The 15,514-nt window shown below is 59.2% G+C and overlaps 2 protein-coding genes across 2 annotated transcripts; both read right to left on the bottom strand.

Annotated features, from left to right (window-relative positions):
- Window positions 1-777: 777 nt before the first annotated feature.
- Window positions 778-10,905, bottom strand: JKF63_06433 (uncharacterized protein; the record flags this gene model as incomplete). The annotated part of the gene is made up of 1 exon (XM_067902383.1): window positions 778-10,905. One exon carries the CDS (start codon window positions 10,903-10,905, stop codon window positions 778-780), a length of 10,128 nt encoding a protein of 3,375 aa, XP_067759404.1.
- Window positions 10,906-12,489: 1,584 nt separating this feature from the next.
- JKF63_06432 (uncharacterized protein) lies at window positions 12,490-14,025 on the bottom strand (the record flags this gene model as incomplete). Its single annotated transcript, XM_067902382.1, has 1 exon — window positions 12,490-14,025. One exon carries the CDS (start codon window positions 14,023-14,025, stop codon window positions 12,490-12,492), a length of 1,536 nt encoding a protein of 511 aa, XP_067759403.1.
- Window positions 14,026-15,514: the final 1,489 nt, after the last annotated feature.

Raw genomic sequence — 15,514 nt, 5'->3', positions numbered from 1 at the left:
AGAGAAGCGAGAGCGCATTGCACACATATACAATGTAGATGTATATATATATATGTATATATGTGTGTGTGTGTACTCCAGGGTACTCCCTCATAAAGAGCGATACAACACACAGACACGGACATCAATACAAGCAAACCGCCCTTTGCGTGGTCATTTTCTTTTTGTTCAATTGGTACATCGATCTCATCCATATAAGGGAGAGGGGGAAGTTGGAGAGGGGGGGAGGGGGAGGGGGGAGGGGAAAGTTTAAATAGAGAAAGAGATATATACTGAGTGGAGGGAGAAAATATATATATATATATATATGATCCTGCAAAAAAACATTGAACAGCTGCGCCACAGGCACGCCATACCCACACGAACAACACACCCTCACAACGCTCGAGTGTGCGGAGGAGGGAGAGAGAGGGGGGGGGAGAACCTAACATGACGACGATGCGCTACCCACCGGGGTTAGGTGTACACCACACAGCACAGCCCCCCTTCCCCGAGGGACCTGGATCGCTGCTGCTGGGGAAGCTGCTCTGTGATGGCGCAGTAGACGCTGTCGTAACGACGTCATGCATCCGTTTTTGTTGGAGTTTCCACTACTGGAGCCGTTCCAACAGAGCGACTTGCGCTTTGGTGAAGCGCACCAGCCCACCCCGTATCCCCAAAAGCCGCCCCGCCCCGCCCCCCCCCCCCCCCCCCCCACCGGTGACATCCAACCATGCCGTTGCGATCCTCATCAATGGCGGGAGAAGCCAAGAGTGGGGTGGGGAGCGAAGGTCGACTTCAGTGCCTGTTGTGGCGGCCGTGAGGAGGACTGGAAAGGAATATCTCCTCTGAGGCAACCGCAGCAGCAGCAGCATCAGCAGCCGGCGCTGCGTCATAGATCGGTGAGCCTTCCGATTTGGCCTTGTCTATGGCGAGCAGTGTCTCAGAGGATGACAGTGTCAGCGACCCCAGATTGGCTGCCAGGGGCGTCGCGTGCGTCGTCTTCACACAGGACGGAAGGTAGCCGGACAGCGGTCGCGCAGAGTGTGAAAGGTTGCCGGCGGTATCGTCCAACGCCCCGGCGGGTGTCGAAGGAAAGTCTACAGAGCGAGCGAAGTGTTGATGCTGCTGTGCCCGTCTCGCGCCAACCCCGTCCTCTTTGGAAAAGCGTTGTTGAGGACCGCTCAGCCGACGGACTACACTTTCGACTGACCCGTCGCGTGCCCTTGCGTCACTGAGCAGGGATACCTGTGGATTTTGAGACGGCGAGACCGCGGCCAGGATCGGCGGTCTGACCGCCATGGCTGTTCCATTCACCACCCGACTTGAGGGAATGCCGCCCTCGGAGAGCACGGAGAATGACCTCGTAGATCTGGCCTGCGTCGGTAACTCCGAGGCTGAGGGAGGTGTGGATTGAGTTCCCTTGGTCACCGAGACCGGTGAGTGGAGCGACACCCGCCGCGCCGTCGAGTGGGTAGGAGGGTTGCCTCCTTTTGGATTGGGTAAGCACTTTTCCTCATTTCGACGGCCTCCTGGAGTGTCCCCACCACCACTGCCCCCACCACCACTGCCACCGCCGCCACCACCGCCGCCGCAGCCTGTCAACCCGTGCACGCGCTTCATCACGTCGGAGATTTGAATACTCGTTAAGCGGAACCGCGGGAGACGAGCACAAGCCGGCGCAGAGAGACTCGGTGCTGCACTGCCCAAGCTGGGCGTCGTCGCAGTTGCCTGTACCTCCCCCGTCGTCAAAGAAGCGGCACCAGGAGTGTCGGTGACAGAAGCGGGGGATATGGTCTGTTGAGACGAGTTCGAGGCCCTCGCGCCTGAATACAAAGCAAGCAGTCGCTGCTGTTTCCTTGGCCACTTCTGCACAGCGTAGGCCGACGGCAGGTCGAGAGCGCGGAGTCGAGGGAGCACCGTGGCGCCGCCGGCGTTGGCAATGACAGCGGAGGTGTAGTCATCGCGCATGCAGGAAGCACGTGATGCCCCTGATCTTTGCGCAAGTGATAGCGTAGATGGTGTAGAGGTGGGGTGCGAGTGCGTGACGGCAGAGCCTTGGGACAGACGACTCATTCGCGAAAACTCCCGATCGTGCGTAGGCGTCGATGTCGGCAATCCCACATCGCTGCCCGCCACGCACGCACCCCGAAAAGACGAATACGAGAGTGTGTCCAGCGCGGGGGTGCTGCTGGTGCAGCCTGGTAGTGAGGTAAAGGAGTTGTCGGGTGAAGCACGGCAAGCGACGCCGGCGCCGCTGTAGGCGACCGAAGTGGATGGGGTGACGCTCACAGGAGTCGCGAGACTCGAGGTGTGCGCTGCAGCCAGCACCTCCTTCAACTTCGCCGGGGCTGCGAAACGCTGTATCGCGGGAATCGGCACCACGTCCGCTGGCTGGGCCACGCCATGATGGGGAACATTAGAAGCTGCTCCCTGGCCTTGACTACCCACTGAGGCGGCAGCGATGGAACTCAGATGAAGGGGCTCTGCCTTCAAAGTGGTCGCGGACGTGGGGGGTGTGGTGTGTACTGAAGGCGGTGTTGGAATCGCAGCACATGAACCACTCGGCACCATCGCAAGTGTTACGCAAACGGCCTTCCGCCCAGTTGCCTGTGCAGGCGGGGGGGTGCCATCACGTCGCTCGCCATTTGGTGCCACGGCTGCCCCCCCCTCTGTCTTCGCAGGCTTCGCCTGGGGCTGCAGCGTTACATCGAGCGGCAACAATGTGGACGCTGAGGTCGAGGTACCCAGCTGGTGGGGTAGCGTACATATCACCGAGGAAGGCCCTTTGGAAGCCTTGCCGTGTTGGCCCGGGGAATCGGGGGGCATAGACGTGGCCTCGGTGTTCGGCTCTTGGACATCCCCATCCCGCACTGCTGACTTGGTGTCCAGCCCCCTCCCCTCTGGTGCCGCCGCGGACACGACTGCTGGAAGCGCAGACAATGGCGGCGTGGTGGGCCGCGTAGAAACAAACGGCTTGATCGGATGTGCGTCCTCGCCGCATGGTGCGCCATCTTCATCCGTCCGCTGAGGTGGACTCGCCGTGCGAGGCGGGCATGGCGCTCTTCTGCCGCCGCCGCCGCCGCCGCCTCCCATGGGCCACTCGCTCTGAGACTCATCTTCAGCCCTGCAGTCCTTGACGGGAGGACTGACGGTGCCACCGTCGCTGTTTTCGCCTCTCCTCCCCATGCCTTGCTCATCGCTGCGGCGGCGGCTGCGGCAGCGATGACGCACGTCGGTCGCATGCATCCTGCTGGATCTTAGACCCATTGAAGTAGATGCATCGGAGGTGAAGGAGGAAAAGTCAACCACTCCTGCCGTGGACACGGTTGCACACTGACGCGGTGAAAGTAATGTTTTCGTGCACGACGTCGTGGACACAGAGGCCAGCCCGCCTTCCAATTGCTGCTCAGTCAGCGATGCGCCAACTATGCGCTTCCACCCTCTGCCGCCGTGCCGGTGGTGATGTAAGCCACGACACCTACCACTGCCCGCGGTGCTGGCAACCACAGCATCACCCATATCGGTGGAGTTGTCATCTCCCACGAGAGGCATCACCATGCTAAGGCTTGCTGGGAGCGGAACGCCGAAAGCGAGAAGCGGTGACGAGTCGGAGGGCGCCGGGATCACTGTGAGCCGCTGCTCCACCGGTTGGTTCAACGTGTACGGCCGAGTGGCAGGCATCATCGCGCTGAGCATTGGCAGATTGCTGGGGCTGTAAGAGAGGTTGTTCGTTGTAAACCACATCGATGGCGAGTTGGGCGCGTGTGGATCATCGATCCCTCCCAGGCCTCCCCCCACAGGACTACCGTGATGGAGCACGGCACACCTCTGCTGCACGTCTCCGAACTTCAGGGGGGTGAACAGCGGAACAAACGAGAGATCGCCCTCGCGACCAGTACGACCGTTTCGGGGCTGGCGATGACACACGGACTTCGTACCGGCTGCACCGTGGCCAGTGATCGTTTTGCTCATCATGCCGCGGTTCATCGCCGACATCGTCGAAGAAGTCGGTGTTGCCGAAAGGCGTGAGTCACCAATCGTGATGACGTTTGGCAGCCGCGCGCGTGTAGCCGCCAGAGTCGAAGTAGTCGAATTCTCGCCGGTATTCTGCACCGCAACCCTGCCAAAGGTTGCGGCGTTGCACGCCCCGTAGGGGGAGAGAGGGGCGATCAAATGAAGCGGCAACGTGGCTCCCTCTGTGTGCGATGCCTCGGGCCTATCGCATAGAGAACCAACCGGAAGTGGGATTCGCCGCGTAGAAGTCCCTAAACGGTGCAGCAACTCCTTCAGGGTGACATCGTCGCCATAGACGCTGCGTAGGTCCACAAGCGCACTGAGAAGGTCTGTAGCCGGCGTTGTCGCCTTCAGCGATGTGGCATTGCCGCTGCCGTCCAGGCAACCCGGCGTGGCGTCACACGGGAGAGAAAAAGTCGTCACTGCCTTCGTGCTCTCGGTCTCCTGAGGCGGGTAGGTAGACGGCACCCTATTCTTAAGAGGTTGGGGAAGCAGTCGCTGCTTCTGCTGCTGCTGCTGCTGCTGCTGATGGGTGGTGGGGGGAGGCACACCATGTGCGTCCGTCACGCTCGACGCCACTACTTCTTCGGTCGTGCTCGGTAAAGAACATCTGCCGTGTCGCGGTCCCCGCCGCGCATTGTCGATGGCCGTGGGAAGCATTAATATAGATGCAGGCGGCAGCTCAGCACCAGGACCCCACTGCTGCTGCTGCTGCTGCTGCTGATGATGAATATGGGAGCGTGCAGAGTCACCAGGTAGGGAAATGGTGAACTCTGAAGGTGCGGTCATGGAGGCACCACCCCTTGTTGCGTTCGCATCACCGGTGCTGAGCAGCTCCTTAAGGGCGGTGAGCTCCTCCTCGTACGGCACCGGCCTCACACTCAAGAAGGCCACGAACTCGATGGGCAGGATGTACGCTTGCCCTCGCCGCTGCTCCGCCTGCATGCGTGACCGAACGTAGGCCCCTGCGTTGGCTTCGCTCGTCCACCCGGCGATCGGCGGTGAGACACCCGCATTGGCTTCTTCTCTGGACATCCGCTGAAAGCCGGAATTCCCTGCATTGTTTTCTGTGCGATGGGCTCGGCCGCGGTTGGTGTTGTGGGCAACGGCATGGGCACGCCAGTGGCGGACCTGCATTGACTCCACACACTTGATGGCAAAGTCGTGCACGAAGCAGAACAGCTCTCGTGCCTGATCACCGGAGAGGGGGTGTTCAAGCAAACAATTGATAAACTCGACAAGGGAAAGGAACTCAGCCTCAGACAGACGACCATTGCTGCTTCTGTTCAGTGCGATAAAAAGAGCGTGGAGATGCGAGGAACTGCAGAAAAGCTGCTCCTGAACCCGGAGCAACGTCGAGAAGATCCATGGCGGTGTTGCCAGACGTCTGCTAGGCCTCGAAGGCGAGGGCTGCTTCTGGGAAACGAATGGCGACAACGGCTGAGACGGCTGGTGGTGTCTCCAGTGATCCTGCTGGGAGCCCCGCAAACAAAATGTGTCCACGCTTGTGTTCTTGAGCTCACCATCACTGGCGTTGCTGAATGCAAGGCGCTCCACAGGGGCGCCGGTGCTGCTGTCATCGAGCGGCAAGGAGACCGCCGTCGGGGTGATGCTGGTGGAAATCAGACGGTGCGCCGTGCCATCATCGTGTGCCAAGGTTGGCCTTCTCACCGCCAAGGAAAGGAGGTGGGTAGCATCCATCGCAGAAATGTTGTGGCCGTCAGCCGCCCTCCTAGCACGGCCATCAAGCACGTCTTCTGAGCTCCTCGCGTTGCCATTTGCTTGGAGCATGGGCTCCACATCGGTGCACACCACCCCCGACGTCTTGTCCTTGTCGCGTCCCGCAGAAGCCGAAGACACCAAGCAAAACCCATTTGCGTTAGGTGGGCCACTACTACTGCCGCCTATGTTTCCATTGCTGCCGGTCTTCTCGGAAGCGGATGCATTGGCCTCAGGTGCCGCCACACCGTGCGCCTGCTGGTGTGGCAGGTTCGTTGCATCGCCCCCCTGATACTCCAGGGGCAGCACCATCGCTGAGGTCGGTAGAGCCCCCTCGGCTTTTCCGTCGGCGTGCCCCAGCGTGGGCCCTGGCGGCGCCGTCGTTGAAGCGGTGGTGCACCGGCGCCCAAAAACATCGCCCCTGTCCCCGTCGCTCTCGTGGCCATGCATGACACCGCCTACGCTAACATTCTCATCCCAGCAGACATGATCGAAGCAGCTCGCCTGCCCAACCGTGGTTTCCTTGGCCTGTTCACGACCAGTCGTCACCTTTATGGGATGAGCGCCGGTTCGATGGGTTCTGTCAAGGTAGCTGAAGGTTGCTGGTGTGCCGACGACGGTGCCGCCATCACCACCCTCTGCCGCGTCGGACTTGACAGTGAGTTCGCCTCCGTCAAGTCTCCCAAAACGATTGTTCGCTGCTCTGTTGTTCCACTTGCGCAGCAGCAATGCACGTCTGCCACCGCCGACTCCGCCGTATCCACCGCAAGCCTCCGATGCACCGTTGGCCACCACGCCCTGGAGGCCGTTGCCGATGTCGCTGCTCGCCGCTGACAACGCTGAAGAGCTTGAGGAGTCGGGTGAGGGCATGGTCTGCGGCATCGCTCTGGTCCTGAGGTGCTGCCCAGGGACAGTCGAGAAGTCGAGCTCCCCGCTCAGAAGCAGCACGTCCTCTTCCCCATTGCCCTCCTCCTCCTCCAGGAGCGCTGTCATGCGACTCACGATGTCACCCACGTACACGTGGCCCACCATGCAAACATCGAAGTAGCAAAACAAGGCGAAAACCTCGTTGTCTTCCATGAAGGCCGCCGCCGGTGACAGGAGTCGGACCTTGTTTGCGAAGGTATTGAAGCTGATCTGCACGTCGCGCCAAGAGCGGTTGGACCCCTCGCCCTTTGAGGAGTTCGTGACACTCTCGAGAGCGCGCTCACCTTCGAAGCCCTCGCACACCCTGGATGCGGCGCTGTTGTTGCCGTCACCGAAGTCTCGCAGCGCAGAATTCGCGGGGCCCAGCCGCAGTGCCGCAAGACCCAGGCTTGATGTAAAAGAATCGAATGATCTCGTGAGCGAAACGGAGGGAAGTGCGCCATTGGGCATCGTCGAGCTGGGCGCGATGGCAGCCGCATCACTCGGAAGGAGGGCAGCCGCGGAGGCGGCGTGACTGGGAAACGGCAGTGTCGTGCGAGGAGGAAACGAGGTCGGCGGTGGTGAGGAGATCGAAGAGCCCTTGATCGACGCAGTGAGGTTCTTGTTGCTGCGCGAGCGATGCGAGCCAGTGTTGTGGCCTCGGCTGAGGGTGCTACTCGCCATGGCATTCGCCGGTTGGTCACAGAAAACGCTGATGATATCCTCTGGGATGTCGAGGCCACTGCTGATACGCAAGATGGTCGCTCGCTGCCAACTAAGGCGTGACTCCAACGCGAATTGAACATCGAAGTGTCGAAGAAAGCGCATGTACTCGACAGACGGCACCCCATTCACCTCAAGGCTCGGGATCAAATAACGGCAAAGGTGATACCACGGTATGTCCAGCTGTAAAATGTCTCGCGTGACGACACACCACTCAGTCTTGTGCACAGTGCCGGTGCGCATCTCATCCACCTGGTTAAAGGCTGCAAGAAGAGCGTAGCGGTTGAAGTAGATCAGTTCTCGGATTTGCCGGATTGTCTGTAATTGCACGGTGATGGAAAAATCCTGGCTCAGTCCGACGCTGACGCGCGTCATCGGCGGCGCGCCGCTGTTGCGGAAGCGGGCAGTCAAGGAGGGAGGGGTGCCTCGCAAGTCCTGCAAAGCGTGTAGATTTTCTCCCTCGCCAATACTAGTGTCGCGGGCAGCAGTACGCCGCCAGCCTGCGCCGCCAGACTGCCCCTGCCTTGTCCGCCATCCACTCATCGAACGTCTGCTGTTGCACGACAAGGATTCCTTGAAGTGCACGCATGCGAGCGATTGCGCACTCAGCTCCCCCGCTCCTTCGACTGCAGAGACCGGTGTCAGTGCTGAGGCCGCCTCTTCGCTTGGCTTTGTCGCCTCGGACAAGGCACTCGCGTGGCTGTCCGTAGCGCTCGTCTCACTGGTGGCTTCCTCCTCCTCTGGGAACATGAACTCACTCTTGAGGTAGTACGCCTGGATGAACTCGTCTCCGGCCATGAGGGTCGACTCAATAACGTTGGTGGTGATCATGCGCCCTGCCTGCGGCACCGGCACCACAAGGCTGGCATTTGGCGACACTGAATCGCTTGACAACGGGGCCGCAACGGCCGTCTTCAAATGGTTGGTGCTGCTGCTGCTGCTGTTCCCCTGCCCGAAGTCACCCACATCGGCCCGCATACCTGTGATGTGGTGGTGGTGGTGGTGCGGCAACGGCATCATGTTGGTACCGTCGTCCTCGTGGACCCGCAGCGCCTCCGCTTGCTCTTGACGGTGGTCGTCTCGCAAAAACCACGTGTGGAAAATGGGCTGCGCCGACCCCCGCTTCAGCACCGCGACGGCACCCCGGTTGCCGGAGACGCCGCCGTAGTTTGAGGCGCTAAAAACGGTGATAGACTTATTCCGGTGCGCCAACTCGAACCCAGCCGTTTTTACATCGTGGGAGCGGATAAGAAAGCTCAGGCCGTTCCTCGTGAGAAATTGTTCGGTGATGTTCGACAGGTACTCCACCCCGCAACCACGGCTGCTCGAGCGCCACCCGGGCCCTTGACGACTCGTGCCGAGCTGGCGTGAGCGAAACTTTTCGACTGGGTCGTTCCACAACAACTCTGTCAGCAGCTGCTCTGCGCGAGTGGATTGATGCTCCACCGGGATGTCGCGCACGTGCCCGATGGCCTCGATTTCGTCCAGCGTGCACTCGAGTCTCGGCGCACCACCGTGCACAACGGCAATACGGTGATCAACAACGCTCATCAGCGGCATTACTTCGTAGCTGTCTACCATGGCATCCAGTAGATAAGAGGAACGGGGGCCGTACTTGGTGTAAAGCTCCGCCATGAACCCGTACTCGGTGTTTGCTGAGTAGTTTTCATGGTTGCCACGGTTCAGAAAAACGTACTCGGGGTAAGTGCAGAGCAGAGAGTAGATATAGGTGAGTACCTCGCACCCATATGGACCACGATCAACAAAATCACCATTAAAGAGGTAATGCCGCTCTGCCGTGGGCAATCCCATAAAGGTCAAGATGTACTCGAGATCCTTCATCTGGCCATGAAGGTCGCCCACGATAACGAGGGTGCCGCTCTGTGGTACGGTGAGATGCTGCACGAGTGAGCGTTTCTGCAGCAGCTTCGACGCCGACCGCACAATCTTCAGGACCAGGGAAAGCGGGAGTACATCCCGCGCTTGGCAGTGGCGGGTGAGCGCCTCCATATCGCGCACCCGCATGTAACCGCCGTTCCCCAGAGCCTTGTCCAAGACAACCACTGGGTCCGCCTCGAAAGAGGCGCTCACAACGTCATCCGCGATGAGGTCGCTGTCCGGAATGGACGTAGACAGTGAGACTCCGAAACCGGACCCGCGATCAGGGAACCCGCTGCTGCGGCCACTCTTGTCTTCGGTGACGCGCTCGACATATCCTCTGAACTGGACGTCCGGCAAGGAGGAGCTGTACTGCTCGCGCAGGCTTCGGTCCACGGTGCGGAGCGCGGTGCCGTACGCCGTCTTGCCCAATGATCTCTCTTGCGCGTTCTCCAGATGGCGCCACACTGCTCGCAGCACCTCCTCGCGGAAGCGATGCAAACAGTAGCTGCGCCTCCACAAGCGCTGGAGCGAGCGGATGCGAACGAGCAGCTCATCTGGGTAGTTATCGAGTTGATGACGGAGGGCGTTGTCGGCTGCTGTGTCGGCTGGGAAGGACGGGCGTGGGCCGTCCGCTGGCGCCGACGGGCTCTTCAGAATGGCACCGCTGTCGCCAGAGCCGAAGTCACCGCCTTGGCGACTCTGCGACGTGACCAGCAGCGACGGTCCTCGCGGCGCCGCGAAGGCCTTCGAATCGGTCTGTGTGGGCACTGCAGCTTCCGACGGACTGTTGACCGACCGATTGGACTCAGTCGTCTGACCAGTTGCCGGCAATAACGTCGACGGGGTGGCGGCGGCGTCGCCACTGAATGACAGGCTGTCCGTGCCGATCGCAACGATGGAAGCCTGTGGTGCAGTTATGGAGGCAGAAGGAGGCCCAGATCTGCACCCTCCGCTCGCTGGCGCAGCTGGCGCAGCTGAGACAGAGTTCGCACGCTCGCCCTCACCCCTAGTCCCCGTTATAGAGGCCGTTGTGGAGGAATGCGACAATGAAAGAGGAAGGATGAGCTGAGAGCGTTTTGCACAAAGCACCGATGACGCGGAAGGAGGGCTTTGGTCCCTGGCTGAGATCCTTCGACTCGCACTTTCTGGGGATGGCACCGACCCCAAGCTGACCAACGCCCTCGCCAACGACTCCGGCTCAGTTTGCAGGTTTTGTGTTCTACGCTCACGAAACCGATCCTGACGATGTGTGGCTGCCTGTCGGTTACGCTCCGCCTCAGCTAGCATGCGATATGGACACATGGCCATCATGCGCGGAAGAACCATCTCCCCACACAAGGCACATCGCTCGAGTCGGCAAAACATGCGGTGCACTGATATACTGGACACATCAACGCGGGTGTTGCAGCGCACACAACGTGTCCAGCGCGTTTCTTTGTTGCATAGCTTTTGATGGGTCTCGAGCTGCGAAGCGGGCATTGTCATGTTGCACCAATTGTTCTGGCAAGTGACGACACCGCCGCCGCTGTGGCGCTGATCTAGCGCCTCATCAACCAAAAATTGATACGGATCCTCCGGCTGCTCAATACTAGCGCGATCCAACCAGTGCTCCACCAGTTCGCGGAGCGCAAAGCGATTGAGGTAGTCATCGCGATTCTCGTATTGCGTGAGAGCGTTCATCGACCGGACAAGTTGTTTTTTTGTTGTTGTTTTTTGAGGGGGGGAGGAGGGGGGAGACGAATGCCTCAAGAAATAAGTAAAACGGGTAGGTCAAAAAATAGATGACGTGAGAGCGCTCCACAACCCGCGTGCTGGAGAGAGAGGGTGGGGAAGGAAGAAAGGGAGGTGAGAGAGGGATGATGATGACCAAATACATGTATATATATATATCTGTATGGAGGCAAATAATAAAAAAAAATAAAAATAATAGCTTTCGAGAAAACAAAACATACAAAAAAAAAGTGAGCTCTTACATGTTCTCGCTCCCTCCCTCCCTCCCTCCCCCCTCCCCCCACTCGCAGCGGTGGATCTGAGAACTATACGCCGTGCGCGCCACAACAGCAGTGCTCTGTGGAGGAGAGAGGAGAGGAGTAACCCCTGACAGCAGTCAATAGTTGGCTGGTGTTGGTTTTTTTATTTTGAGTGTCCACTTGAGCCAAGGGTACCCCTCTCCGAGGACGAGATGTAATGTGGCAGGCCACGCGGGGAAGAGGGGAGGGGAGTGGGGAGGGGGGGGATAGGAATAATAAAGACAAGAAAAGGTACGGAAAGGGGAGGGGAGGGAGGGGGGGTGAGTAGATTGCTTGTTGCGTTGCGTGTGTATTGTTGTGGTTGTTGGAGAGGATGTGATCTGTGCGTGTTTGTAGACTTTTTTTTTTCTGTCTTCGCGCGCGTGCGTGTGCACATTTCACTGTGTAGACAAACGGCATAAAAGAGAAACAGAGGAGAGCAGAGAGTAGAGGATAGACCCTGCGCAACTACGCCCGGTGTGTGTGTGTGTGTGTGTGTGTGCGTTTTTGATCCATTTGTGTTTTGGCATTGATGCGAGCATATTCAGGGGGGGGGTCGTCGCTGTCCGTCTCTGGATCCTCGTCTCACGATCCCTCTTGTATAGCTTTTTTTATATAGGGAGGGAGTAGAAGCCTCTCCTCTCTCACCACCACCCGGTGTGTAGTACACATGCACCGCCCCACCCCCGTTTAGAAAAAAAAAAGAGGGAACGTCTTTCCGCAGCAGTGACGCATCTTCGTTGGTATTGATTTCTTTGATGGGGGAAGGGGGACAGAGAGAAGAGTGTGTCGAGCGCGATCGTGCACAACGACGGCGCTGTGTACATATCACCACTGTTCCGCAACAACGAGAAAAAAAAAACGAGAAGCAAACACGAGCACGCGGCGTCGGAACGGTTGGGGTAGGTTTTGTGGGCTCACGTGTGCACGTGGGGCTTGTCGGCAAATGCACGGGTAGGCGGACAAGAGCAGCGAGGTGTACGGAGAGCGAGAGTTCAGGTACAAGGAGCACCTGTGATAAAATGGTGTGCTTACCCCCGAGCGAATCGCAACCTCAGCGAACGGCGTCGTCCATCGGCCTCATATGACACCGCATTACAGTAGCACCCAAAAAGCCACACGCGCACAAAAGTGACTAGACGCCCCCACCACTGGCGACGCTCTCCTCCGCACACCTCCCGCGATAAAGCCGCAGAGTCCACTCCCCGCACCGCCCCCCCCCCTCCTCCTCCTCCTCCTCCTCTCGTCCTAATGATCATGGGCCATGACTGTGACTGCCACTGCGGTCCCCGTTGCTGTGATTGCAGTCACCGCAACAGGGGCAAAAATTTAAACGACCGCGCTCCCGCCGTGTGTACTCGTCCCATGGCTCCTCTCCACGCTCGAGCAACACCCTCAATGGCACCAGCACCGTCTCGAAAGCAGCCGGACAACCGCAGTCCTCGGCAATGGACCTGTATTCCTTCACCATCTGTGCAGTGCAGTCCTCAGCAACACCGTGCACGCCGTTGGCGCTAGAACTCCTCACAGCAGCCGTCCTGAGATGGTCACCGTGGAAGATAAGGACGCTAGCGACATCGGGCCTCTCAGTATCCGATGCGGGAAAGTCGCCCAGAAGAGAACGCAGGCAGCTGCTGAGCGCCGCCGGAGCGCTCCCCACAACCACCACTGGCGGGGCGGTCATGCACTTTGCTGCCAGCTCGGGTGATGTGGCCTGCAACGACAGCACCATGCCGTGGTAGACAGCAGATATGTGCTCACCGATAAAGTCAACCATATCGCGGAAGGCATCCGCCACGGTCGGCTCTGCCCCCGAAGGCGAGGTCGACGAGACAGAGTGACTGTGCGCCTGGGTGTAAGTCGGAACGCACGTGTACGGGAGACGTACCACGACGGCGCGGCAGCAGAGCAGCACACTGTCGGGCTGCATCGCGGCAAAAGCAATGTACCAGGCGATGTTCACCATAGCCTTCCCACCGGCTAGCGCAATTGGCAACTCGGCAAGATCCAGAACAATCACAGGCCCTTCCCTCGAGGCGGCCGACGCTGTCGTCTGTGGCCCCGCGGGTGCTGGCGAGCGGTACCCCCCAATGCAGCGAAAAGAGCTCTCCGGCAGTGGGGAAGGGAAGTGGTAGTGCGGACACACCACCACCTGGTGATTGCCCTCGAGAGTCGAAGCAAGCTTGAATCCATTTGTTATGTCTGCCAACGACGCCAGTGAGCGCAGTTCAGTCGCCGTGACCCCTGCTGCACTGGACGAAGCGACCGCGCGAAGCTCCCGCTCCAGCGCCTCCGTCACAGCTGCCGCCTCCGCCCCATCGCCTGTTGTCTCGACCCACGGCAGAAGCGGCACCTCGTCGTACAGGATATCGTACAAGTTCCATATCTCAGTCCACAGCATGCGGGCCATCTCGCCCTCGAGGGCTGTTTGAGGCACCAGCGTCGCTGCAGTTGTCTCATCGCAGCGTGCGTCAGCTGGGGGGCTCGCTGCTGTCGAGCGCCTCATGTGCTGCGTTTGCGCCGCCGTGAGTGCTGCGCTGTGAACTCCAACCGGAAAGAGCGCGAAACGGAACGGCTGCATCGTCGTCGTGGGTGGTGACACGGAGTTACTTGTGCTCACTGCCGCACCGTCGTTCGACGACGTAGACGCCGTCCCTGATGCGGAGGTCAACACCGAGAAATAGGAGTTTGGCGGCGGCGGACTGTGCGTGTGTCGGAAGCCGCGAATGTGCATCACCGCCGCCTGGGAATTCTCCGGGGAGGCGCCCTTACCACGAATACGAACAAACATCGTTTAAATATACATACATAAATATTTATATGTGTGTGTGTGTGTGTGAACGCACGCGGAGATAAGGGGGAAGGAAGGGGGGCGGGGTGATATATGCGGCGTACCCCGAAGCGGATGTGACCGCTAGAAAAATGAGACCGTGAGGGCTGCCGAGACGAGAGAGAGCGAAAGCGTGGCACAGAAAACGGGAGATGGCAAAAAAAAAAAGGAGGGGTGAGGACGCAGTGGCAGCAGTAATGCTAGCCTGAGCAGACGAGGATGCACAACGGCGCATCGGAACACACACGCTGGTACACACAGAGGCAGACAGACGGACAACCGAGCATATCTTCCATTGGGAATGCCCTCGGATCCTTTACGCCCCCTCCCCTCCCCATTCGTACGGAAGACAGACATACACGCACACTTACTTACTACCACCACCACCCCACCCACACATGCACAAAATAGCGCCGGTATATGCCGAGATACGATGGCAGAAGGAAGTGGGGTAGGGTGAGGGGTGACGAGGGACTGAGAGACGCAGAAGTGCCAGCAATATATTTTTTTCCATGTAAGGAGCCTGAGGAAGCGGAAGATGGGGAAGGGGATCAGACGAGGATAGGAAGGTAAACACACACACACACACACACACACACACCTGCACATCCGCACGGAGAGGGAGGAGGGTATAACACAGGCCCTCATTCTGGCGGATCGCGCTTTCTGGGATGTGCTCAAGAAGGCAATCGGTGAGGTTTCGCTGGCAGATGGTGTAATAAAAAAAAAGAGCAGGAGTGGTGATCTAGGTGCACGAAGTGCGAGCTCAAGGAGGTCGGCAAACCGCAAAACAATGCCCCCCCCCTCTCTCAGGCCTTGCGCCACACCTGAAGGCCATCCCGTCCTTCCAACAGTACTCTCGAGCCGCTGCGCTCCGCCCGGTGGTGCAGGCGGCTCCGCATTGGTGTCTCAAAAAAAAAAAACTTGGTTGTGGCATTTGGAAGTGCTCCCGTCGTATCCACCCTGCCCGGGGGCATCTATGCCTCACTAGCCCATCTCGCCCGTCTTACCCGATGTCGCATGCTTAGCGTACATGCATGCTTTGATCTTGATGGGTACCGTTCATCTCCTCTCACTGTGTAGGCCGATGGCTCTTGCTCCTCCGCCCTCGGCATGCTCTGCGCAGATGTAATACACCATGTCATCCATGCTTCACACCACGAGCGCGCCGTGATCACATATCAAGATTAAGAGGAGGGGCACTTCAGAACGAGGTTGCTGTCGAAGGGGAGGGGGGAGGGGCACTTCAGAACGAGGTTGCTGTCGAAGGGGAGGGGGGAGGGGGAGGGGGGGGCTACAGTCCTTTTCCCCCTCCGTCCATGTCATCGGAGAGGCGTGTCGAGCTGAGTTGCCCGCCATGTGCTGCTATTGGTGGAACGCTGGAGCGAAACTGCACATGTGAAGGAATATGCCCTTTTCTCCACAACTCGCCAACACACGCGCTGCTCCC

This window comes from Porcisia hertigi, chromosome 7, assembly GCF_017918235.1.
Source record: "Porcisia hertigi strain C119 chromosome 7, whole genome shotgun sequence".
NCBI lineage: Eukaryota > Euglenozoa > Kinetoplastea > Trypanosomatida > Trypanosomatidae > Porcisia > Porcisia hertigi.
Note: the sequence above shows the minus strand (reverse complement) of the source record. Positions and strands in the feature narration are given on the sequence as shown.